At 47.1% G+C, this 27,697-nt stretch overlaps 1 protein-coding gene across 1 annotated transcript; it reads right to left on the bottom strand.

Moving 5' to 3' along the window:
• Window positions 1-21,218: 21,218 nt before the first annotated feature.
• On the bottom strand, window positions 21,219-21,659 carry LOC136452962 (uncharacterized). The gene has a single exon (XM_066453542.1). It carries the CDS (start codon window positions 21,657-21,659, stop codon window positions 21,219-21,221), a length of 441 nt encoding a protein of 146 aa, XP_066309639.1.
• Between the last annotated feature and the right edge of the window lie 6,038 nt (window positions 21,660-27,697).

The following is a 27,697-nucleotide window of genomic DNA, read 5'->3' as shown; positions in this document are numbered from 1 at the left end:
ACTCGCAAATAGGTGATTAAACTATGATATCATGATGAAATAATGGAAAGGAAAATGGTGACCGGATAGGGATGTGGATTTGGTACTGGTGGGTGTGAGGGGTTGTGTCCTGCGGCCAACAGGGCATAGCCCGGTTACACTTTTTCCCTGTCTGTGTCGATTAAGGACCGGTCGTTGCATATGACTCTAGGCAAGTCACAGATTATTGTCCCGAGCACATACTTGGGTATGGGCGCAGGGAAGGCTTGCTGCTCTCTTGTCGCGGATCCGGCTCTTTCCGGACCGACTGATGGGAAGAGGAGGTGGTGGAGGTCCTTGCACCGCACTGAGTCCGGGACTCAGGATGTGGGGGCTTGGAGCCCAAGTTTGGACGGGGACCTGGACACCCGGGACAGGAGAGTGGTGGGTTAGTCCTGCTTGTGCCTGGGGTACAAGCGGGGCGTGTGTCTTCGGGGCACCCAGCTGGGCACATTGATTCGCGAATCGCCGGGTTATCCGGTACGGCTTGTCTGCGGTTTAGCACCGTAGTAAGAACTGAAAGTTGAAAGGAGAAGAAATGGAACTGATTGCTCAACTCTTGCTTGAAAGTAGAATAGGCTTATATAGATTGACTAGATGAAAACTTAATATGGCTGATGATAATAATGTATCAATAAGGACTCACTATTAGTATTGCTTTTTGCTAAAAGAGAACCAGCAAACCATAAAGCCTAGCATATTCCTTGGAGTCGGGAAAGTATTCCCACTATCGGATAAGTCTTGCGAGTACATTGTGTACTCAGGGTTTATTTACCCCTGTTGCAGGTGACGCTTGAGGAGTTCCTTGTGTGGAGGATCCATCTGGTGGGCTCAGACGGAATCCTCGTTATCTTATCGCTAGATGTTATCTTTTAATATTCCGCTGTTTATTATTTCGCACTCTGTATTTGGTATTGTAATAATGTACTTTTCAAGAAACTCTAATGTATGAGATAGACTTGTGTTGTAACTCGTTTTCATTATTGGATCCTTGGGAAAAATGTGGATCTTTCGGGTTCTCCCTTGGGGTGTGCCCGACGGACACCGCTCGCTGTAGTTACTTTCGGGGTGCTTAGTGTCTGATGGAAGACGAGCGCCTTCGTAAGTACGCTATTTCGGGTGGTTCTGCCACAGTTACTTAGCCTATGCATGCTAGTTTTTCATTTCAACATTCAAACCTACAACTAGCATACACCACATAAGCATGGATATATGAAATTAAAACTTATGCCATGCAAGCAAACATATGTAATGCTCATTCAAATGCACCATACAAGTTTATGAGCTTGCTCCCCCTATTTGTATGCTCAAAATTTTAATTGATCCCCCTTCTTTTGTCATATATTATCTCTCCCCCTTTGTTTCTTTGTTGTCTTCTCACTATCTTTGTACACTATTTCTCTGCCTTTGTCATCAATGACCACAAAGGCTTAAAGTATAGATAGGGGTGACCTCAAATTATAGATATGTTGGGGTGAAACCATGTGAAATGAGGATCATTTTCCCAATTTGGTTCAATCTAGATTACTTGCAAAAGATATTTAACTCGGTTTGATCCAAGGACAAGCTTCTTCACACCTCCAAATAAAGGTTATCTTGTACCACGTTGAGTTAAACACTTATAGCTCATTTTCTAAATCAAACACTAGGTTTGCAAGCCCACAGACATGTCATATGCTACCACTAGATCATTTCAAACATACAAGCAATAGTGGTACCATACAAGCATCCAATTCATTTGATTTTCATGAATGAGACTATTCAAATATGAAATATGTCTAGATGCACTAATCATGTCCTTAGCAAGGATGTATGCCATGCCAATCAACTTTTACCTTGGATTGCTCGAAGGAGAGGCATGTCATATAATGGGGGTGCATCAACACATATTGGAGAAGTCAAGTATGTTCAATTCATTCCTTAGCTTACAAAATCTCTTCTCATCAAGTGGCTTGGTGAATATGTCAGCAAGTTAATCTTCAGTGCCCACACTCTCTATGCAAATGTCCCCTTTTTGTTGGTGATCTCTTATGAAGTGATGACGGACATCTATATGCTTTGTTCTTGAGTGTTGAACTGGGTTGTTGGTGAGCTTTACGGCACTTTCATTGTCACATAGCAATGGCACTTGCTTGAACTTGATTCCAAAGTCACTCAAAGTAGCCTTCATCCAAAGTAATTGAGCACAACAACTACCGTCCGAAATGTACTCTGCTTCGGCGGTTGAAAGTGCTACACTATTTTGCTTCTTTGATGACCAAGATACAAGTGATCTTCCCAATAGTTGACATATGCCCGATGTGCTCTTTCTCTCAACTTTGCATCCCGCATAATCAGAATCCGAATATCCAATCAACTCAAATCTTGCTCCTTTGGGATACCATAATCCAACATGTTGTGTACGCTTCAAATACCTCAATATTCTCTTAGTTGCCTTCAAATGACTTTCTCTTGGTGAGGCTTAAAATCTATCACACATGCATACACTAAACATCACATCCGATCTTAATGCGGTCACATAGAGTAGACTTCCAATCATAGACCGATACATCTTTTGATCCACCATGTTGCCATTAGCATCAATATCCAAGCTTCCACTTGACCCCATTGGTGTACTAATAGCTTTGCTCTCATCCATTTCAAACTTCTTGAGCATGTCATTTATATACTTGCCTTGACTCACAAATGTGTCATTCTTCATTTGCTTGATTTGAAGACCAAGGAAGTAACTAAGCTCTCCAATCATGGACATCTCAAACTCACTTGCCACCATCTTGCCAAACTCCTCACAAAATTCTTGATTTGTTGACCCAAAAATGATATCATCAACATAGATTTGCATTACAAACAAGTCATTTCTATGCTTCTTGGTGAAGAGAGTGGTGTCAACCTTTCCCATCTTGAATCCCTTAGAGAGTAGGAAATCTCTCAATCTCTCATACCATGCTCTAGGTGCTTGTTTCAATCCATACCAAGCCTTTCTCAACTTGTAAACATGGTTGGGTTTCTTTTCATCTTCAAAACCGGGAGGTTGCTCAACATACACAAGCTCATTGATGTACCTATTTAGAAATGCACTTTTCACATCCATTTGATACAACTTGATGTTGTGGGCACAAGCATAAGCTAGCAAGATCCTAATTGCTTCCAATCTTGCAACCGGGATATATGTTTCTCCAAAGTCAAGACCTTCAACTTGAGTGTAATATTGAGCCACTAATCTTGCTTTGTTCCTTATTACTATCCCATCTTGATCTTGCTTGTTTCGAAAGACCCACTTGGTTCCAATCACATTATGATCCTTAGGCCTCTCAACTAAATCCCATACTTGGTTTCTTGTGAAGTTGTTTAGCTCTTCATGCATAGCATTGACCCAATCAACATCCCTCAAAGCTTCATCTATCTTCTTAGGTTCAATGGATGACACAAATGAGAAATGCTCACAAAATGATGCCAATCTTGATCTAGTTTGTACACCTCTTGAAATATCACCAATGAAGTGTCCAATGGATGATCTCTTGCAACATTGGTTGGTTGAAGCACTTGCACTTGATTGCTAGCATTTGATTGATCACTTGGTTGAGATGATGAACTAGCCATTTGTTGATCTTGCACATTGCCATTACTAGTGCTTGCTTGGACTTGATCATGAGAACCACTAGCTTGCACATTTGAGTTAGAGAGCACTTGATTCTTGTCATCTTCAACATCAATCACCTCTCTAGGCCTTAACTCACCAATGTCCATGTTCTTCATTGCATTGACCAATTGAGTGCCTCTTACATCATCTAGATTTTCATCTTCCTCTTGGGAACCATTTGTTTCATCAAACTCCACATCATGAACCTCCTCAAGAGTATCACTAGCCAAATTCCAAACTCTATAAGCCTTGCTAGTAGTGGAGTAACCAAGCAAGAAACCTTCATCACATTTTTTTTTCAAACTTGCTCAATCTAGTGTCTTTTTTCAATATATAGCATTTACAACCAAAAACCCAGAAGTATGCTATGTTGGGCTTTCTTCCATTCAATAGCTCATAAGGTGTCTTTTCCATCATGGGGTGACAATAGAGTCGGTTGCTATAGTAGCAAGCCGTGTTGATTGTTTTGGCCCAAAATGAATGACTCACATTGTACTCACTCAACATTGATCTTGCCATATCAATCAAGGTTCTATTTTTCTTTCAACTAGCCCATTTGATTGAGGAGTATACTTGGCCGAGAATTGATGTCTAATTCCAAATTCATCACATAGCTCATCAATTCTAGTGTTCTTGAATTCACTACCATTGTCACTTCTAACTTTCTTGATGGTTATTTTAAACTCATTGTGAATACCCTTGACAAATAATTTGAATGTTGCAAACACGTCACTCTTATCAACAAGAAAGAACACACATGTGTATCTATTGAAATCATCCACAATCACAAATCCATATTTGTTTCCACCAATGCTAGTGTATGCGGTTGGTCTAAACAAGTCCATGTGCATTAACTCAAATGCCTTAGATGTGCTCAACATGCTCTTCTTAGGATGTGTATTACCAACTTGCTTTCCGGCTTGACATGCACTACATAGCTTATCCTTCTCAAAAGTGACATCTTTCAAGCCTCTAACTAAGTCATGCTTGATTAACTTGTTTAATTGTTTCATTCCAACATGACCAAGCCTTTTATGCCATAACCAACCCATGCTAGACTTAGTGATCAAACATGTTGTCAATTGAGCTTCTCTAGTATTGAAATCAACTAAGTATAGATTCTCATATCTAAATCCTTTGAATATCAAGTTAGAGCCATCTACACTAATGATCTCTACATCATCCACACCAAATACGCACTTGAAACCAAGATCACATAATTGAGCTACCGACAATAGGTTGAAGTTCAAGCTCTCTACTAATAGCACATTGGAAATGCTTAAATCATTGGATATTGCAATCTTACCAAACCCTTTGACCTTGCCTTTGCCATTGTCACCAAATGTGCTACTATCAAACCCATTGCTCTTGTTTTCATTGATTGAATTGAACATTCTTGGATCGCCGGTCATGTGTTGTGTGCACCCACTATCAAGCACCCAATGCCTTCCTCCAGCTTTATAATTTATCTACAAAAGAAGATCAATTCTTTTTAGGTACCCAAACTTGCTTGGGTCCTTGTAGGTTAGTCATCAAGGTCTTTGGTATCCAAATGGCCTTCTTCTTTGGGCCCACAATTGGTGCACCAATGAACTTAGCCTTCATACCATTGGCACCCTTATAAAGCATGTAACAAGAATCAAATTTGATTGAGGATACATTAGGTAGCTTGTTCTTGTTAGTCTTGCAATTTTGCTCTATATGCCCAACTTGCTTGCATCTATTGCAAAACCGACCATTGCCCTTCACAAAGCTAGCTTTGGGAGTGACAAAGGTCGCCTTGCCTTTCTTGGGTGTATAGCCTAGTCCCTCTTTGTTGAGAGAAAATCTTTGGCTACCCAAACACTTTAGCAAGTGGGCTTCTCCACCATAGGCATTGCCTAAGGCACGAGTGAGCTCATTTACCTCCTTCTTGAGGTTCTCATTTTCCACCATTAGTGATGTATCATTCATAGGTGGAGTAGTAATGATTGTGCTACAAGAAGTGTTAGTAGGAGCAACAATAATGGGTTCATGAAAAGATTCATCAATAAGATCACATGTTAGTCCCACATCACATGTTACTATCACTTGCCCCTTCTTGGCTTCCTCCTTCTTGACTTGCTCAATGAGAGAGGAGTAAGCCTTTTCAAGCTTAGAGTGAGTTTTGCCAAGCTTCTCATGGGCTTCCATTAGCCTCTTATGAGTGGCATTGAGCTCATCAAAGGATTGCTGAAGAGATTTTAGCTTCTTATGCAATTCTTTGCACTCCTTTCTCTTCATCTCATTGCAAGCGTGCACTTGCTCACACATGTCCAAGAGCTCCTCCTTGGTGTACTCCTCCTCATCATTATCATCATCCCTACAAGAATCACTTTCACATTCATCATCACTCTCATCATATTTTACCTTGGTAGGCTTTGCCATGAGGCATGTCGATGGAGTGTCGAAGATGGATAGCTTCTTGTTGATGGCGATGCTTGCTAATGCTCTCTTGAGATGTTTCTTGTCATCATCACTAGAGCTATCATCATCTAAAGAGCCATCACTATCCCATGTGACCACATAGCCTTCACCTTTCTTCTTCTTTTGGAAGGTCATCTTCTTTTCCTTCTTCTCCTTCTTTTCTTTCTTATCCTTGTTGTGCTTCTTCTTCTCATCCTCATCATTGTCACTATTGTAAGGATAATTTGCTACAACATGATCGGGGCTCTTGCAATTATAGCATATTCTCACATATTCTTTGCTCTTAGTGTGATCTCTTCTCTTTCTTGCACCATAGCCCTTCTTCTTCATAAACTTGCCCATCTTGCGAACAAAGAGAGCCATAGCTTCATCATCAATATCACTAAGATCATCATCATCACTTGATTCTTTCTTGGACTTGCCCTTGTTCTTGTATGATGAGGAGCTAGCCTTGAATGCTATGCTTTTCTTCTTCTTGTCTTCCTTGTCATCCCTCTCCCTTTCCACACGGTATGTCTCTTGTGTCATGACATCACCTAGTACTTGGTTAGGGGTGATCTCCTTCAATCCTCCTCTAATGATGAGCAATCTCAACATTTCAAACCTTGGAGGTAGGCACATTAAGAACCGGTGAGAGACATCATCATTCTTGATCTTTTCTCCCAAAGCCTTCAAGTCATTGACAATTACTTGTAACCGATGGAACATCTCCATAATGCTCTCATCATCTTTCATCTTGAAGCTTGTCAACTTGTCCTTGAGAATATACAACTTGGCACTCTTCACCTCAGGTGTGCCCTCATAAGTTTCCTCCAATATTGTCCACACCTCATTAGCTCTTTCACAATTCTTGATTTGCTCAAACACCTTGGAATCAATGGCATTGTATATGGTGTTGAGAGCCATTGTGTTGCATTGCTTGTTAGTCTTGTCTTGGTTGGTGGGATTGTTGGGATCGATGATAGCATAATCATTCTCGGTCACTTCCCATACTTGATCATTGATTGAACCAAGATACATCCTCATCTTTCTCTTCCAATAATCATAGCATGTGCCATCAAAGAACGGTGGTTTGCCCCCCACATGGTTGAACACAACTTGAGCCATAATTTGACACCGAGGTTGTTAAGCCTTCAATCAAACAGTGACCACTGCTCTAATACCACTTGAAAGGTCCTAATATGGCTAGAGGGGGGGGTGAATAGCCTATTTAAAAATCTACAAATCAACTAGAGCAATTTGATTAGTTTGACAAATAGCGTAATGCAAACTTGCTCTAGCTCTACAAGGGTTGCAAGCCACCTATCCAACAATTCTAGTTGCAATGATTACTTAGGCACCCAAACTAGCTATGTAGCTACTCACTAAGAGCTCTCAACTAGATGAATGTAAATCATAAAGCAAGCTCTCAATTCTAATTACACTAAAGAGCTTGTATCAACTAGTTTGCAAGAATATAAATAAGTGAGTAGGGTGATTATACCGCCGTGTAGGGGATGAACCAATCACAAGATGAAGATTAAGCCAATCACCGGGAGAATGCAAATGACAAGAGACAACTGATTTTTCTCTTGAGGTTCACGTGCTTGCCAACACGCTAGTCCCCGTTGTGTCGACCAACACTTGGTGGTTTGGCGGCTAAGAGGTGTTTCACAAACCTCATCCACATGATTGGACACCACAAGAACCGACCCACAAGTGAGGTAACTCAATGACACGAGCAATTTACTAGAGTAACCTTTCGGCACTCCACCGGGGAAGGTACAACTCCCCTCACAATCACCGAAGATGGCCACGAACAATCACCAACTCGTGCCGATCCTCTACCGCTACACCGAGCTGTCTAGGTGGTGGCAACCACCAAGAGTAACAAGCGAAATCTATAGCGCAACACGAATACCAAGTGTCTCTAGATGCAATCACTCAAGCAATGCACTTGGATTCTCTCCTAGTCTCACAAAGATAATGAATCAATGATGGAGATGAGTGGGAGGACTTTGGCTAAGCTCACAAGGTTGCTATATCAATAAAAATGTGCAAGAGAGTGAGCTACAACTGGCCATGAGGCTTAAATAGAAGCCCCCATGGAATAGAGCCGTTATACCCCTTCACTGGGCAAAACGCGCTCTGACCGAATGCTCCGGTCATACTGACCAGACCCTGGACTCAGTGTCCGGTCCACTGATCTATGCCACGTGTCACTCTGAGTTAAAACTGAACCATCAGATCACAATGGCTAAGTGTCGACTGGATGCTCTAGTATTACTGACCGGACCCTAGAGCCTCAGCGTCCGGTCGAGTACAGTAAGGGTCAAAATCCATTTTTCCTCGACCGGATGCATCCGGTCCACCTCGACTGGACATAGCCCAGTGTCTGGTGGTATATCCTAGCTACTGTACCGCCAGGTCAGCGCGACCGGGCGCAGGCAGTCAGCGTCCGATCACTTGATCGACGCTGGCATCACCTCTGTCTTCTTCACCCTTTGCTCAAATGTGCTATCCACCAAGTGTATCACCTTGTGCACATGTGTTAGCATATTTTCACAAACATTTTCAAGGGTGTTACTACTTCACTAGATCCTAAATGCATATGCAATGAATTAGAGCATCTAGTGGCACTTTGATAACTGCATTTCGATATGAGTTTCACTCCTCTTAATAGTACGGCTATCTATCCTAAATGTGATCACACTCACTAAGTGTCTTGATCACTAAAACAAAATGGCTCCTACATTTTATACCTTTGCCTTGAGCCTTTTGTTTTTCTCTTTCTTCTTTTCCAAGTTTAAGCATTTGACCATCACCATGCCATCACCATTGCCATGATCTTCACCGTTGCTTCATCACTTAGAGTAGTGCTACCTATCTCATAATCATCTTGATAAACTGGGTTAGCACTTAAGGTTTCATCAATTAACCAAAATCAAACTAGAGCTTTCACCGTGGGGTTGACCCCCACACTCTCGGGTGGAGGTCTGTCCTCCTCTGTAGTCGGCCTCTGCTCCGCCTGTTGTTTCGGTGTTTGCTCTACCTGTACCACCGGGTTTAACTCCACCTGATGCTCGGGGACTCCCGTTGCTTGCTCCGCAGGAATTTTTGTTGCCTGCTGCTCGGGGACTTCATCGCTTCCCCTTGGTTGCTCCTCCACGTGTGTGCTGCGTGAAGTTGTTTCCACGCTCGGGGGAGGGGGAACTGTATTTTTGTCATCATTAGACCACTCCATCACCACGGCTCTCCGCGGACGAGTGGTCTAGTCGCCATCTAGTGATATGCTGCCCAGTTTGTGGGGAGCGGCCATCGCCGTTTCCTCTTTTTCCAGGCCAGCTCGTGCACGTGTAGGGAGGAGCCGGAGACAGGGCCGTCTCTGGAGGCGTCCAAGCATCAACATGACTGTTCGGGGGTTCAGCTATTGGGTCTACACCGCCACAGCTTACACCTCAGCTTGGCTAGCCTATCACCACTATAGTGACTCTAGATTTATAGCTCAGTGGGCTTTAGAGTCAGGGACAACCAGCTACATAGTTTGCTTCACCTATAGAGTAGGTGTCCTAGTGGTTTGCTTCACCAGTGACAGCCTCGCACTTCACACCTATTGTTACGGGCTTCACACTAGCTCAGAGTTCCTCAGTGCTTGTGACTGACACTCCAGTTTCTAGGAGCCTTGGTGCTACATTCAACGAGCTTATAGGGCAGCCTACACTGCCAGAGTTACATATCCCTATACCTACCACCGTTGCTCCAGTCATTGGGACTACAGAGATGCTCTCTTCTTCTGTTGCATTATCAGAGCCGCCTATTTCAATGCTACCTATAGAGTCATAGGCCGTACCAGTCCTACAATAGACCTAGATTGCTTCAGGTTCACTTCCAGCGACAGAGGGTCAGACTGCTCAGAGCTCTAGATTAGATGATGATGCTACCTAGTTTTAGATCGATCACCGCACCTCAGCGCCCGACTCGTCTGCTCTAGCTCGGCCAACCAACCCTTAGGTTTTGGTGCTAGACGCCAAAGGGGGAGAGGGATCGAGTATGATTAGATCTAGGGGGAGCTTATTTATTACTATTTGTCTTTTTATATGTGTGATACATTACTATGCATTCATGTTTACTTTCAAGCATTGAACTACATAAGTGTGATTGTGATATTTATGTGATATGTGTGATATTTATGTGATATGTGACATGTGTGTCATGTCACTTCATTATGCTCATTTGGTTTGCTTCCGCGTTTTACTCCGATTCAAATGAGCTTTATTTCTTATACTCATGCTTATTTCATATCTATTGAGTACATCATGTTGGCTTGGGTCATATAAGCTTGTATAACTCTATTGTTTTTATTGTTAAAAGCTTATATGAACCAAGCATGTTGAAAACCTCGTCTCTTTTACATACTTGAGGTTGTATTGTTATCAATCACCAAAAAGGGGGAGATTGAAAGCATCTAGGCCCCTAGTTGAATTTTGGTGATTAATGACAATACGTGATTACTATGACTAACATGTGTTTTGCAGAGGCAATTAAGTTAGGTTATGGTAATGGCAATTGATTGGGCAATCATGGTTGTCATGCCCCTACGATGGAAATCGTTTCAGTTTTCAAAGGATGGACAACAAGGTTAAGGATGGACTAGTTCTAAATGTTGTTTGGTGTTGAAGAGACACTTAGAGTTGTTTAGGACTTTGTTTTTCCTTTGGCCATACTATTAAGGGGGGTATGAACTAGTAGCTTGACCTAGGTGAGTCTACTAGGTTAGGTGTGGTGCATACTTGTCAAACCTAGCACTAGGTAGCTCTGAAGTAGCCCTAAGATCACTTGGAGCAAACTTCATTCACATATGATTTTAAGTTGGAAGTGAATGGAGGGTCAAATGTTGACCGGACGCTGAACCGGTTGTAACCGGACGCTAGCGGTAGAGTCCGGTCAGTTCATTTGATCAAGGAGAAGTCGTTTGGTGGCGACTGGACACTGAGTGAAATGTGACTGGATGCTGGGTGCTAGAGTTCGGTCAACTCCAATAAGGTTCCAAAGAGGGAGAATCCTGATCGGACGCGTCCGGTCAGTGATGACCGGACGCTGGTCAGGTTCCAGTTGCTGATCGGACGCTGAACAGCAAAGCGACCAGACTCTAGGCTCCAGTGTCCGATCAACAATAGTAAGGGTCTAGAGAGCAGTTTTCATGATTGGACATGTCCAGTTAGTGCTGACCGGACGTAGGTCAGAGTCCGGTCCAACTAAACGGCTCTATGGCGGGGAGAACTGACCAAAGCGTCTGGTCACCTTAACCGGAGCATCCGATCACCCCGCAGAACGCTGACGCTACCTCCTAACGGCTCATTTATAATGATGGGATATAAATACTTCATCTATTCATCCAAGGGAGGTCTCTTGCCCATTTGATCAGCTGAGAAACATCCTTAAGAGTGTTTTGGAGAGCAAGAGCCTAGTGAGGTGATTGAGATTTGAGAATCCAAGATTAAGGCCTCATTAGTGCAAGGAGAGTAGCAAGTGTGCATCCACCCTTCTCATTAGTCTTGTTGTGGTCAAGTGAGTTTTTGCTTGTTACTCTTTGTGATCGCCATCACCTAGATGGCTTGGTGAAAGGTCCTAATGGCTAGAGGGGGGTGAATAGCCTATTAAAAATTTCTACAACAACACTTAACAAACCGGTTAGACAATTATGAGGCAAAGCAAGTGTTGCGCTAGCCTACTAAAATGCAAGCCACCTATCACAATTCTAGTTTCTATCGACACAATGGCCATGTCACTACACTAAGTTAGTGTGCTCTTAAATACTAACTAAAGAGCCACACTAATCAAACTAACAAGCTCTCACAACTAGCTATACTAAAGAGCTTGATAACTAGTTTGTGGTAATGTAAAGAGAGAGAGCAAGATAGTTATACCATAGTGTCGAGGAGTGAACCAATCAATCACAACAATCAATATCAATGCAGACCAGTCACCTCGGAATCAAATGATGACACAAGGATTTTTTACCGAGGTTCACTTACTTGTCAGCAAGCTAGTCCTCGTTGTGGCGATTCACTGACTTAGAGGTTCACGCGCTAATTGGCATCACACGCCAAACCCTCAATAGGGTGCCACACAACCAACACAAGATGAGGATCACACAAGCCATGAGCAATTTACTAGAGTACCTTTTGGCTCTCCACCGGGGAAAGGTCCAGAACCCCTCACAATCACCACGATTGGAGTTGGAGACAATCACCAACCTCCGCTCGATGATCCTCGTTGCTCCAAGCTGTCTAGGTGGTGGCAACCACCAAGAGTAATAAGCAAACCCCACAGTGAAACACGAACACCAAGTGCCTCTAGATGCAAACACTCAAGCAATGCACTTGGATTCTCTCCCAATCTCACAAAGATATTGTATCTATGATGGAGATGAATGGGAGGCTTTTGGCTAAGCTCATAAGGTTGCTATGTCAATGCAAATGGCCAAGAGAGTGAGCTAGAGCTGGCCATGGGGCTTAAATAGAAGCCCCCACAAAATAGAGTCGTTGTACCCCTTCACTGGGCACTGCTCAGGGTGACCGGACGCTCCGGTCAAATGGACCGGACGTAGGACCCCAGCATCCGGTCGCCTGGTGCTTGCCACGTGTCACTGACTTCAAACGTTGATCGCCTGATCTCAATGGTCATCAGTACATTTAAGTAGTGACCGGACACGCTGCTCAAAGTGACCGGACGCACCAACACCAGCGTCCAGTCGTTTCTAGTAAGGTTCCAGAGGTGAAAAATCATGACCAGACACGTCCAGTCATGCCCGACCAGACTCACCTAGCGTCCGGTCACTCAATGTCTCCTCTATGTGCTGCCATGTCAGTGGGACTGGACTCACCCCGCCAGCGTCCGGTCATGAAGTGACCCAGCGTTCGGTCGAAGACCGACGCCAGTGTCTTTACTGCTTCTACTGACCAGACGCGCCGGTCCAGATGAGGCCAGCGTTCGGTCCACTCTATGAGACCCTATCTTTTCTATATAGGGTGCCGATGGCAGCGTCGGACTATCCACACTCTATAGGCGGACACTTCGTCGGTGAAGATCCTAACCCTTGCTCAAATGTGCCATCCACCAAGTGTATCACCTTGTGCACATGTGTTAGCATATTGTCACAAACATTTTCAAGGGTGTTAGCACTCCACTAGATCTTAAATGCATATGCAATGAGTTAGAGCATCTAGTGGCACTTTGATAATCGCATTTCAATACGAGTTTCACCCCTCTTTAATAGTGCTATCGATCCTAAATGTGAACACACTCACTAAGTGTCTCGATCACCAAAACAAAATAGCTCCTACCATTTATACCTTTGCCTTGAGCCTTTTATTTTTCTCTTTCTTCTTTTCAAGTCCAAGCACTTGATCATCACCATGGCATCACCATCATCATGTCATGATCTTCATTTGCTTCACCACTTGGAATGTGCTACCTATCTCATGATCACTTGAGGCTAGCACTTAGGGTTTCATCAATTCACCAAAACCAAACTAGAGCTTTCACTTGGTGGTGATCGGTAGTTTGGTGATCATCTGTCGGAGCTTGTAGATGACCCAACTCAAGTTGTGAGCGGTTGTGGGCGATTCACCGTGACGGAGTATCGAAGAATCAGCCCGTTGAGAGCACTTGATCCTTGCACAGATCAAGGGGGAGCTACACCCTTGCGCGGGTGCTCCAACGAGAACTATTGGGGAGTGGTGACTCTCCGATACCTCAACAAAACATCACCATGTTCCTTCTCCTCTCTTTACTTTGAGTATTTACATTTGAGCAATTCAATTCTTGTCTTTACATTCCTAGAATTGCCATGCTAGAGTAGGATTGGAACTTAAGGTGATAAACTTTTGTGTGGCGCAGGAATGAGGGGAGGACACTGACAACAATGATGACGATGATAATGGTGACGACGATGAGGTGATGGAGGAAGAAGAAATGGTAACCGATGATATGGAGTGGGACAACCTAGAGAACGAGGATGCGCTGACAGGCACCGGTTCGTCCTTGCAGGCGTCGGGACCCTTCCTGTTCCATGGACAGAAGGGTACATCTAGGGAGCCGGCGAAGGCGGGACATACCATCGGCCTTCCCTAGGAGCCAAAAGAGGCGTGTGGCTCTATCGTCACGCCCGATGTGCCAGCAAAGATGGGTCCCCGAGAGTCGTGGTGCTGGGAGAGAGGTTCACATCTGCACCACTGACCCCATCCGTCACCGGAGGGGGCGTCTCGGTGGGGACGTCACGGCAAGAGGGTTCGACAGCGCTTCAGGCCAGCAAGGTGTCATCCCTGACCCTGACGTCGGTGGGCAGTGGCTCACCCTCATAAGGCAAGCTCCTGCTCTAGGTGATGGATCCATAGGATCTGGTGTTGATGTTTTTTACCCTTGATGACGCCATAGAGAGCATGGAGCGGGAGAGCCTCGACGTAGGGATCACGTCCGTGCTTGAGGCCCTAGACCATGCCACGGGCGCATTGTATGATGTTGTTGTTCCCTCTAGCCAGGTATTGCTTGGTCCTGCTTCTTGCCCTTTTCTTCCTCTAAATACTTTTTATATCCTGACCATCATCTCCCTACAGTCCCTTATAGGTCATAGCTGGGGGAAATCTTGGTTCCTTTGTCAACAGAAGGAAGCCTAGGACCGCCTCGTCGAGGAGGCATGGCTACATGGGGAGGTGATAGCTTAGCTCATTGCCGTCTAGCAGAGGGTGGTTGAGTTGACTCCCCTCACCGAAGAGGCAGCCAATCTTCATCATGGGTGGCCGAGGCCCATCAAGATGCTGATGAGGCCGAGAAGGCGTTCGAGGCCCTATCGGTGAGGTCGCGGAAGGATGATGAAGAAGCCACCAGGGTCAGGAAGGAGTGGTATGAGTTGCTCTAGAAGGACGCCGAAACCCGCCAGCAGATCCTTGATCTTCTAGGCGAGGTTGAGAAAGAAAGGGATCTGAAGCTAGGGGCGAGGAGAAGCTCATGGCCCTAGAGAAAAGGGAGAGCTTGGATGCCATGGCGGTCGCTCGGCTGTGCAAGGAGCGGGATGAGCTAATCCAAACCATGGAGAGGCTCTGCTCGGAACATGGCATGGCTCACGAGGAGTGCGCCTAGGCTTTCTGAGAGCGTGACTAGGCTTGCCAAGAGCACGACGACGTGCAGTAGAAGGTCAGCTCCCTCCAGGCCGAGCTCGAAAGGGAGATGACCCAGAAGCTAGAGGCCAAGGGCATTTTTGCTGAGCTGACTGTGGATCTCACCAAGGTGAGGAGAAATCTTCAAGTAGAGAGTGACGAGCTTGGTATCCTAAGAGCCACCCTCGGAGTGGTCGACGATGACCTTGAGGTGGTGTGGTCAGAGGGGACTAGCTCGCTCATGGCTCGTGTTGTCGAGATCATAGCTCAGGTGCTCCAGCTCGAGTGGAATGCCCTTCGCACCAGGGTCAATCAGTCCTTCACAATTGCTCATTCTCATTATGAGGACCACATTGATCTAGTGGCAATGAGCCATGACTACGTGCCCGGTTATGAAGTCCACGAGATAGAGGAGATGGAAACGGCGGTGGCTCCCCTTATGTAGGACCTGGTGGATAGGATAAAAGGAATAGTTCTCCCTCAGAGGGGCTATTTAGTTAAATAGGTTGGGTGGTCATTTTTGTAATAAGAGGACAAGTTCCATCCCTTTTGTTTCATTTGAACAAGTCTGTTCGTTCGTTTTGGTTGAGCAAATTTGTTCTTTCTCCTTTTTATGTGTAAAAAGGGTTAATGCTTTTTGACCCTTCTTGTTGTTAAGGCTGTAGAGCTCGAGGTGTGGGTGACAAACTTTGGTCACGCTGGTAAGAGCGTCATACTATCGTAGCCGCTAGGGTGTAGGTTTCTTGCAGTCCGATCAGTTTCACTTTGTTTCCACAAACCTTGCCTCTAGGTTTTTAATCGTGAGAAAGGGTCTGGCACAGTGACTGTTTTAGAAAGGGTGTATATATCTTTATCCACCCCCAAGTGAGACCCGACCCCATGCCATTACTGGGGTTTGGTTTCACTAAAGATCAAGGGGACAATAGGGAAAACTAGTAGGAGAAAACGTCTCTTGTTTTAGAAACATTATTCTTAGTTTTCATATGTACCCCCTCCCTAAGATCTGAGCCATTGTTCTATGACCATGCATTCAGTCTCCTAGTGAGTCCAACTTTCCTCAAGCCCCTCCATATAGCAGGGGTCCGGTCGAGGGTTGGCTCGTCTTTGTGATCGTCACCCTGTCCGTGGTTTTCGTAATCGGAGGGGTTGAGCTAACGTCACTTGCCTCGATGGCTCTAGTGTTGCGCTCGATGAGCTCACTAATGGGCATGTCCGAGGGGATCCAGGTCTGTCATTCATAATAGGGTTAGCATATCCCTCATGTGGCATTCCACTGCTCCATAACCCACCTCCTGGCAGATGCCCGAGTCATTCCAGAGACCGATTCAGGTGGCCCGCTGGCCTTTCCTCGATGGAGATTCTGTGGGCATGGCTCGAGGTTAGGATCGAACAAGAAGATCGAGATGACACTGTCTGCTTCTGAGCGGGTCGGGCGAAGGCCACTGAGGCTCATCGGTGTTTTCTCCCCTGGCTCTGTTTGACGCGAGGCGGCCTCGAGCCCTTCGTGGGTAGGCCATCGAATCCCGATCGGTCATCGCTCATATCAAATGAGACGACTACTGCTTTGTGACACAACACAAAGCATTGTGATGCAATAATTGCAATGCAATGCTTGAATGTATGAGAATGGATGAATGAATGATCATGCACTAGAAAAGTAAAGTGGGGGGTTGGTAAAGTTACCTCGATGGCTCGAGTGACGGGTTTGGGGAGCTCTTATCGGATATGTCCGAGTGGAATCCGGGTCCATCATTCGTGATGGAGTCGGCATAACCCGCATGAGGCATCCTACTGCCCCTTACCTGTCTCTCAATAGAGGCCCGACCCGTCCGATCGACTTGGGTGACCTACCAGCATAGGACTTGCCTTGATGGCTCGAGTGATGGGTTTGGGGAGCTCTTATTAGATATGTCCGAGTGGAATCCAGGTCCGTCATTCATGATGGAGTCAGCATAACCTGCATGGGACATCCTACTGCTCCTTACCTATTTCTCAGCAGTAGCCCGAGCCATTCGATTGACCTGGGTGACTCACTGGCACAAGACTTACCTGCAGAGATAGAGGATGAGATCACCCCCCAAGAAATTAGTTAGGCAGATAAGCCAGGCAGCGAACTCATAACAAGTGAATAAGCTCTTAGATTTCACTATGGCCAAATAGATTTTTAGTCCTTCTCCCCCTTTTGTATAAAAAGGTTAATGCGTTCTGACCCTTTCTATCGTTAAGGCTGTAAAGTTTAGGGTGCGGGTGAACAAACTCTGATCACGCTGGTGAGCAAAAACGTCATAGCCACTAGGGTGTAGGTTTCTTGCGGTCTGGCCAGTTTTACTCAGCGTTCATTTCCGCAACCCTTGCTTCTAGATCTTAACACGAGAGAGGATCGGCCACAGAGAATATTTGTCAGGTGGATATACTCTTAAATATGTTCTGATTCTTTCCGTAGTTAAGGCTTAAGAAGCTCAGGGTGCGGAAAAAACTCTGATCACGCTGATGAGCAAAAACACTATAGCCACTAGGGCATAGGTTTCTTGTAGTTCGACCAGTTTTACTCAGCGTTTGTTTCTGCAACCTTTGCTTCTAGGTCTTAACATGAGAAAGAGTCAGGCATAGAGAATGTCTACTTGATAGATACGCTCTTATCGGCCCCTGAGTGAGGCCTGACCCCCTGTCGTTGCTGGGGTTGGGTGTCACTAAAGATCGAGGAGTTGATAACGAAACTGATAACAGAAAGCATGCGTAAATTAAGGGTAAAAGCGATGTAGCTATTTGAAGTTCTAGGCATTGATGATGACTTCACCGTTGATGGTCCTGAGCTTGTAGGTGCCTGGTCAGAGCACCTCCACGATGACATATGGTCCCTCTCATGGCGGAGAGAGCTTGTGGTGGTTCTTGTTGCTCTGGACAAGGTGGAGCACTAGGTCCTCGACGTTAAATGCCTAACCCCACACTCGATGGTTGTGGTACTAGCATAAAGCTTGCTGGTGCTTGGCCAAGCGGAGGAGGGCAATGTCGCGTGCTTCATCTAGCTGGTCCATAGCATCCTCGAGGGACATCTTGGCTCCCTATTCGTCGTACGCCCTGACCCTTGGCGCTCCATAGTCGAGGTTGATCGGGAGGATAGCCTCGAAACCATAGGCCATGAAGAATGGCATGTAGCCGGTGGCCCGACTGGGGTCATCCTTAGACTCCAGAGCACCATGGGACATTCCTTGACCCATCATCCACCAAACTAGTTCAACCGGTTGAAGATCCTAGGCTTGAGACCTTGTAGGACCATGTCGTTCACGCGCTCGACCTACCCGTTCGTGCGGGGGTGTGCCACGGTGGCCCAATCGACGCGGATGTGGTATTCATCGCAGAATCGGAGGAACTTCTTTCTAGTGAACTGTGTGCCATTGTCCGTGATAATGGAGTTCGAGACTCCATAGCGATGGACAATGTCAAGGAAGAACAGCATGGCCTGCTCAAACTTTATTGCGGAGATCGATCGAGCCTCTATCCACTTTGTAAACTTGTCTACAGCAATAAGCAAGTGCGTATAGCCCCCAGTCACCCTCTTGAGAGGTCCGACCAGATCAAGCCCCTAGACCACAAACGGCCACATGATGGGGATCGTTTGAAGTGCTTGGGCCAGTAGGTGGGTCTGCTGAGCGTAGTATTGACACCTTTCATAGGTGTGCACAATCTATTCAGCAACGGCTATTGCGGTCGGCCAATAGAAGCCTTGTCATAACACGTTTTCAACCAGGGTCCTAGGCGCGACATGGTGCCCGCAGACCACATCATGGATATCACTCAGGAACTGCTTTCCTTGTTCGATGGAGATGCAGTGCTACAACATCTCGATGTGGCTTCACCTATAAAGCTCACCCTCAATAAGGACAAAGGCCTTGGCGCGACGCACGAGCCACTGAGCCTCCATTTTCTCCATCGGTAGTGCCTCACAGAGGAGGTAGTCGAGGTAAGGCATCCTCCAGTCAGCCACAGGGTTAGGCTCTGTCGCTGGATCCTCATCAAGCTACATGACTTTGGGGTCGGATGGAGCCGACGGCTGGTTAGCCCCCGAGCCTAGCATAAGGGGGTGTCACTGGTCTATTCTGGCTCCTTGTAGTAGACCGAGGGCTTGTACTGATCGCTAGCAAAGATGTCCGTCAGCACCGGCTCTCGACCAGACGCCATTTTTGACATCACGTCGACCACCTCGTTGAGACGCCTCGGAATGTGATTGAGCTCGAGACCATCAAACTTGTCCTCTAGCTGGCAGACTTCTCAGCAATACACGGCCATCTTGGCATTGTGGCAGCTTGATTCCTTCATGACTTGCTCGATGACCAGCTGAGAGTCGCCTCGGCTGTCAAGCTGTCGGATACCCAACTCGATGGCGATGCATAGGCCATTGATGAGTGCCTCATATTTGGCCGCATTGTTGGAGGAGGGGAAATGGATGTGAACCATGTACCTCATGTGTACCCCAAGGGGCAAAACAAAGACCAGCCCCATGCCGGCGCCTTTCTTCATCAGCGATCCGTCGAAGTACATCGTCCAGTACTCTTGGTCAATGGCTACTGGCGACATTTGGATCTTGGTCCATTCTACAATGAAATCAGCCAGCACTTGGGACTTGATAGCCGTCTAGGGGGCATATGAAATGCCTTGACCCATCAGCTCGAGTGCCCACTTGGTGATTCTTCTCGTGGCATCCCTATTTTGGATGACCTCACCGAGAGGGAAGGACGTCACGACCGTCACGGGATGTGGCTCAACGTAGTGATGCAACGTCCTCTTGGCGATGAGGACGGCGTACAAGAGCTTCTGGATTTGAGGGTAGTGGGACTTGGAATCAGACAAGACCTTACTAATGAAGTACACGAGACGCTGCACTTTGAGGACATGTCCCTCATCTTCTTGCTCTATCACCAGGGCAGCGCTGACCACTTGTGTGGTGGACGCAATATAGAGTAGAAGTGGTTCCCCATTGGTTAGGGGGGCCAAGATTGAGGCCTTTATCAGCAGCTGCTTGACCTTGTCAAGCGCCTCCTGGGCCTCGGGCGTCCAAACGAAATGGTCGACCTTCTTTAGAAGACAATAGAGGGGGAGACCTCATTCGTCGAGGCATGAGGTAAAGTGGCTGAGTGCGACGAGGCACCCCATAACTTGTTGTACCCGCTTTATATTCTGAATCAGGACCAAACTTGTGATGGCCGAGATCTTCTCCGGATTGGCTTCGATGCCATGCTCGAAGACGATAAAACCCAGCAGCATACCCCTTGGGACCCCAAAAATGCACTTCTTGGGGTTGAGCTTAATGCCGTTTGCTCGAAGTTTCGCGAAGGTCTGCTCTAGGTCAGCTATGACCTGGTCAGGCTATTTGGATTTGACCATGATGTCATCCACATAGGCCTCAATGGTCCACCCAATGAGATCCCCGAAACACTTGAGCATGCAGCGTTGGTACGTGGCCCCCATGTTTTTCAGACCGAACGGCATTGTGACATAGCAGAATGATCCGAATGGGGTGTTGAAAGATGTAGCGAGTTGGTCGGACTCTTTTATCATGATTTCATGGTGCCCGGAGTACGCATCAAGGAAGAAAAGGGTTTCACACCCTGAGGTCGAGTCGACTACTTGGTCTATGCGTGGCAAAGGAAACGAATCCTTTGGACATGCCTTGTTGAGACTCGTGTAGTCAACACACATTCTCCATTTCCCACTCTTTTTTGTTCAAGAACGGGATTGGCTAACCACTTAGGGTGATATACTTCCTTGATGAACCCGGCCGCCAAAAGCTTCGCAATCTCATCACTGATAGCCCTGTGTTTCTCCTCGTCGAAGCGACGCAGGCGCTGCTTCATCGGCTTGGAGCCTGGCCTGATTTTCAAGGCATGCTCGGTGACTTCTCTCGGAATGCCTGGCATGTCTGAAGGTCTCCACGCAAAGATGTCTCTGTTGGCATGGAGGAAGTCAATGAATGCGCTTTCCTATTTAGAGGAAAGCATGGTGCCAATGCACACCACCTTGCCCTTGGAGCTGCGGGGGTCTATGGGGACATCCTTGGCGCCTTCTATAGGGTCAAAAGACCCGATCGACTGCTTGGGGTCGGGTGCTTCTTTGATGACCTCCTCCCTGATGGTCACAAGCCCTCTAGAGGTGACAATTGCCGCAGCGTGTTCGCAACACTCGACCTCGCACTCATAGGCACACTGGAAGGAGGTGCCAACAGTGATGACCCCGCACGGACCCAACATCTTTAACTTCAGATAGGTGTAGTTGGGGACGGCCATGAACTTCATGTAGCATGGACGTCCCAGGATGGCGTGGTAGGTTTCATGGAACCTGACCACCTCAAAGGTAAGGGTCTCTGTCCTGTAATTGGTCGAATCCTCGAAGGTGATGGGAAGATCGATGTGCCCAAGTGGCATGGCCTGCTTTCCTGGTCGGCCAGATGCGTGCTCGGTCGATGCCCATGGCATCGAGCGTCTTAGCATATATGATGTTGAGGTCGCTGCCTCCATCTATCAGCACCTTGGTGAGCCACTTCGTGCCAATGATCGGGTCAACCACGAGCGGATATCTTCCTGGCTGTAGGACGCTTTTCGGGTGGTCGGTTAGATCAAAGGTTATGGCGAACTCCGACCATCAGAGAAAGGTAGGCATGGCTGGCTCAGCCATATAGACCTCACGGTGCACAAGCTTCTAGCGGCGCTTGGAGTCATAGGCCGCTGACCCTCCAAAGATCATGAGGCAGCCATCCAACGCTAAAAATCTACTATCCTTTCCCTCGGTGTTGTCTGTGGTCGACTTGGGCTCCTTTCATTGCTCCCCCTTATTGGAGCCTCCAGACAAGAACCGCTTCATGGGGACATAGTCTTTGTATAGGTGCTTGACGGGGAAGGCATGGTTCGGGCATGGCCCTTCGAGTAGCTTCTCGAAGTGGTCCGGGGTACCCTCGGTGGGCTTCCGACCCCCTTGCGGTCGGTAGTGGCCATGAGCTAGCCCTCGCACCACTGCTTGTTCTTCTTTTTACTGGGATGGTTGGAGACGCCTTCGCCGACGTACTCGTCCCACTTAGCCTTGCCTTTGAGGCGATCGAAAATCGCCCCGACCGCCTCCTCACCCGAGGCATGGCTAGTGGCGATGTCAAGGAGCTCCTTGGTGGTTTGTGGGCCCTTATGTCCTAGCATGTGAACCAGGGACTCACAGGTGGTCCTGATAGGAAAGCTCCTATGACGTCGATGTCAGCGATGTTGGGTAGCTCATTGCATTACCGGGAGAAGCATCGGATGTACCCACAAAGAGTTTCCCTAGATTTCTATCGGCAGTTTTTGAGATCCCATGGGTTCCTAGGACATGCGTATGTGCCCTAGAAGTTTCCCACAAAGATCTCTTTTAGGTCTGCCCAACTTTGGATTCGGTTGGGCGGAAGGTGTTCCAACCACGTTCGTGCCAAATCGGCCAGGAACAATGGAAGGTTGCGGATAATGAAATCATCATTATCCGCTCCACCAGCTTGGCAAGCAAGCCAATAATCCTCGAGCCACAGTTCGGGGTTCATTTCCCCAGAGTATTTTAGGATGTTGATCGGCGGTTGGTACCACGGTGGGAAGATGACGTTGAGGATGTGTCGGCCAAAGACCTAAGGTCCCGATAAGTCAGGGCTTGGGCTTTGGTCCTCACCGCTGTCGTAGCATCCGCCACGACAAGGGTGGCAGCTGCGGCTAGACTCCTCCCTCGCATCACTGTAGGTACGCCTACGGGCGTCGAGGGTGTTGCATGTGCCATGGTGGAGACCGAGACGCTCATGCACCAGGACCATGGTGCGCGACCTGTTGCCTTGCTACGTCTACTGGATTGATACATCCTTGTCGGGTCGCTCTGAGGGCACGTGTCGGCTAGCGTAGAGCTCGCATCATCGGGATAGTGAGCTCTCGACCTACTGCGCTATCGCATGCTCGAGAAGCGTATGAATCTCACTATGGGCCCGATGATCCTCAGGCGTCGTGGGTCACGTAAGCCCCCAAAGCAAGGCCACCATAGCAGCGATGTTCTGGCTTGCCCGGGTGAAGTGTGGGAGGGCTTCATAGTCCTCGATGATCCTTTGGTTCATGTTGCGGGCCACGGCATGCGCACGCCCACCGTCTCCATGGCGCTCGATCTCTCACTCGAGCTCCACGTGTTCCTACTCAAGCTAGAGTCGTGCTTCCTCGATCTCTTGGTGCTGGGCCTTCAGCTGCTCTACCCGCAGGCGAGGTGGGGCCCCTGCATCCCCCTCGACCTCGTCATCGAGGTCGTTCGTTGGGGTAGCCTCTCCCTCATGGATGCTTTCGACGTATCCCTCGGGGGTTCCTACCATGAAACATTCACGTGAAAGGCGATGGCTCCCCCTGCTGGAGTCAGAGTCGGAGGGCGACCCCGATTCTCCCGCGAGAAGGTCGTGCAAAGATTCCGCGACATATTTGGTCATCCCCACGAACTCATCGTTCGCGGGGGATGGAGACATGCATTGCGCCACAAGGTGGCCAACGGTCTCTGTGGCATTGCAGAGACTAGACATGAGCGTTGTCGGGGCGCTCTAGATGAGGTATTTTGAGAAGAGCAGCTCTCCTCCGACAAGCTACGTCATGATGTTGGCGAACGAGAAGGTGTGGTGGCGCAGGTCCTCCCGGGATGGTTGGGATCCCAAGAAGGCGTCGAGCTGGCGCTCTAGCCTCTTATAATCAGAGCCGAGGAGTTGGTCGCTCCCGGGGGTGTGGGCCTCTGGTGCGTGCAGCTGCAGCTCCTCAAGCGCCTCGGCGATCGCGTCGAGATCGGTGAAGTGGAGAGGTTGGACGCCCTCTATCATAATGATGAAGTCCAGGTTCCCAAAGCGCACGTGCGCGCCCGGGACCTAGCTAACGCCATGACTAGCCATCCGAGACCTGATTTGAACGTCGAGATGCGCAAAACGCCCTTACCTAGCGCACCAACTATCGGGGTTTCGAGTTACCAACTAGTAAATTTCTAGTATTGCGCGTCTGGCTTGGATGGTGTGCTTAGAGGACACGAGGTTTATACTGGTTTGGGCAGAATGTCCCTACATCCAGTTCGTCGCTGCTGCTCGTGTTACTAGCACTAAAAGTTTATGATAGGGGTTACAAACGGACGAGAGAGGGAAATGATCCCAAATCTCTGGTGTTCGTGTGCTCCTAAGGTGTGTTAGAGCATGTGTTTTAATGTCTACAGCCGTGTAGAGTGGTGAACCGCCGTTCCCCTCCTAGGGCGTCCTGCTTCTTCTTTTATAGACGAAGGGGAAGAGCAAGTTACACAAAGAGAAAGAGGGAGAAGAGCCAAGGAGAGGAAGGCTTCTAGGACCGCTGTCCTTTCTGCTCCTTTCTGCGGGTCCCACCGACACTGCAGATGGTGATAGGGATGGCTCCACGCGCGGGTGCCTGTTCGCCGCTGATGCCACGCCCCGACGTTGTCAGCGGGTCGCGACGTCTCATTCCGTCCTGGCGGGCGACACGGCGAACCATCGTGCTGGTCAGCGGCCGTACAGAGAGTAGGCATCATAGTGACCACGCGTCCGTCGCTGTTGGTGATATGAGTTCTCAAGAGTGACATGTCGCGAGCACATGTCATGTTGAGATGTGCCCGCTCCCTGCACGATGTCAGAAATTTGACCATGGGTTGTACTTTCTGGCCTATAGTGCTTGACGGCGGCACGGGCTTCCGTCAGGAGCCTCGTTTGAGGGGTCGGGCAAGATGGAGCCCCTGACTCAGAGGCCGGACGAGGCGGAGCCCCCGACTCAGAGGTCGGGCGAGGAGGAGCCCGCCCCCAAAGGTCAGGCGAGGCGGAGCCCGCGCACCTAAGGGTCGGTTGGAGCTGTATTCGTGCTATTGACTGCTTGGATGAATCAATGTTGATGACCATTAGCTCCTACTCTTCGGGTATCATAGTATTGATCCTCGACAATAATCATGATAATTTTTTTGTCATTGCAAAGCGTAAAAATATTTACTCATAAATATATCATAACTTTAATTTTTACACTATCCATGAATGATAGTATTAAATGTCAAGTTGTTTCTCACTGATGAAGATACTTGTGGTATATATTCGTCAAAAATCCACATGCATGAAGCGAATCTAGATTTTTCATGGACCCTCTTTCCTGAAGTAATCCTCCTTACTTTCTCTTCCATTTAATCTGATTATTACTTCTGATTGTTTATCATTGAACTTAGACTCAAGGTGTGATGTAGATTTCAGATTTTTACGACGCATTTGATGTAGAGAATATTTTCTCTCTTGTATTGCAGCCTTGCTTACGTAGGAGGTTTGAGTGACTGAATCCTCGGTGGCATACTTTTGGATCTTTGGAACCCAGGCATAGATAATGGTGGAGTCCCTTTAGAACAAGCTAAATGGTTCTCACACAACAAATGTTTTTTTTCATCTGGAACAGTGTTTTCCTCTCACAGATTCATCCAGATTCTTTCAGAGGAATTTTTGGAGGAATCTGGATGAATCTGTGAGAGGAAAACACTGTTCCGGATGAAAAAAGAAGCGGATCAAGCCGGGTTTAAGGACACGCGAACGGGCTTGATCCTTAAACCCGGCTTGATCCGCTTCTTTTTTCATCCGGAACAGTGTTTTTCTCTCACAGATTCATTCAGATTCCTCCAGATTCCTTCAAAATTGTGCCTGAGATTGTTGTCCTGATCATCATCTTGTGACCGGCTGATTCCTAAAGAGATCAGAACACTCACCAGGGTAGTCAAAAGGACAAGACCCACATGATCTTGAGTGCGCGGACGACCTTTAGCCATGCTCATAGGGAAGTTGCTGATTAGGGTGCAAGTGCAACTGACTGTTGTTTTGGAACCGAGTAGTGACACCATCACAACGACATTGCCAATATGGAAGATATATGAAGACATGGTTGTAAGTATTCAAGCATAACTGAGCATACAAATGTGATTCGTTCTTATTGCAAGATGCGATACAATGTGAAATGACATTGAGATCGTGTTTGGAAAGTGTGTGTGCTAAGGGCGAGTAAAGAACTTGCACTTTCAGTTTTTCCGATAAGCTAATTCCAAATCCAAATAACACATTTAGACCGTATAATATCACACATGAAAACTGGAAACTCTGAGGGCTTCCTCAATCCACTCCAACACATGAATTGAGGTGGATTCGAATGCATGTGTCTTAACAAGGCCTGAAGGCATGGGGGCATCCACACTTGTGTGTGTGGGATAGTTCGATCGATCAGAGGGTTCCTCCAAGTTAATAAGCCTTTGATACCCAAATGGAAAACAAATTAACATAGCTAGTCAACATAATATATATATATATATATATATACACACACACACACACACAGCTAGCGTAATCTCATGCGTACCTAAACCACCCCCCACCCCCTAGACGGCGGCGGCGGCGGCTAGTATTTGATCCTTTAGGCTGCCGTTAGGACACCGGGATCGTTCTACCGGTGCTAGGTCGCTAAATCAGCTTCCATGACACTTAGGATTTAGAGCACGTCCCACAATTTTATTACGAACTTTTCCTGCTGCTGCTGCTGCGCTCAAGGTTGCTATCGGTAGGCTGTGGCCGTCTCTAGCAGCGCTTCCACGGACCACACACATGCATCGCTTGCTGACCACACCTAGGAGAGCCGGCTGGGAACAGGCTACTACTACGTTTGATCGATCTCTGAAAGCCTCACATCGCCGTTGTCCAGAGACTATATATTTCCGTCACTATATATAGCTCTGTCCAGTGCCCACGCTACACTACATATGATGCTCTTCAAAGCTTAGCTGGCTGGTGACATATCAATCGCTCAAAAAGCTCTGTTCACATCCAGGGATAAGAAAAAGAAGAAGAAGCTTCAGGCTTCAGCGTGTTTTCTACCACCAAAATGTTATTGCACTGTCAGATAGAATTCAGAAACTCACTTTACTGATGTAATACGTCCCCTTTTATTTATTGATTAATAATGGGCATATCCTGCCAGTTTATTACTTTGAAAATATCATCTGATGTGTGAAAGGCTGCTGAAATAGCATCCAGCATACGTATTGTTTAAACCTAACTGAAACTCATCTGATGCTAAATGGTCAGGATGGACTGGAAAAAAACCATACTTGCCTGGAAGCTTAGCGCCCCAACCGTTGCAATGTTCATCGGCCCAGTTGGCATGAACTACTTCGGCAGTACTTTTCAGCAAACAAACAGTGTTTTCCTCTTTCAATAAATCAGCATAAGCATCAGCATAATCGTCACTAGCAACTCTGCTAGTGGCATTGTCAGCTCCAAATTTTTTCCCTAACGCCGAGCTCAAAAATGGCTATTCGGTGCTGAAAGGCGTCCCAAAAGGATTGGGGGTGTTCGGCTAGTAGATATGTGCACTGTAGCTCGAATGATTTTGGATGATTAAATAGTATTCTACGAGAGAGATCAAGCTAAAAC

Source organism: Miscanthus floridulus, chromosome 1, assembly GCF_019320115.1.
Source record: "Miscanthus floridulus cultivar M001 chromosome 1, ASM1932011v1, whole genome shotgun sequence".
Taxonomy (NCBI): domain Eukaryota; kingdom Viridiplantae; phylum Streptophyta; class Magnoliopsida; order Poales; family Poaceae; genus Miscanthus; species Miscanthus floridulus.
Note: the sequence above shows the minus strand (reverse complement) of the source record. Positions and strands in the feature narration are given on the sequence as shown.

Coding starts and splice junctions, on each gene's coding strand:
- LOC136452962 (XM_066453542.1), bottom strand. CDS start 21,659: ATGCCACTTGGGCACATCGATCTTCCCATCACCTTCGAGGATTCGACC.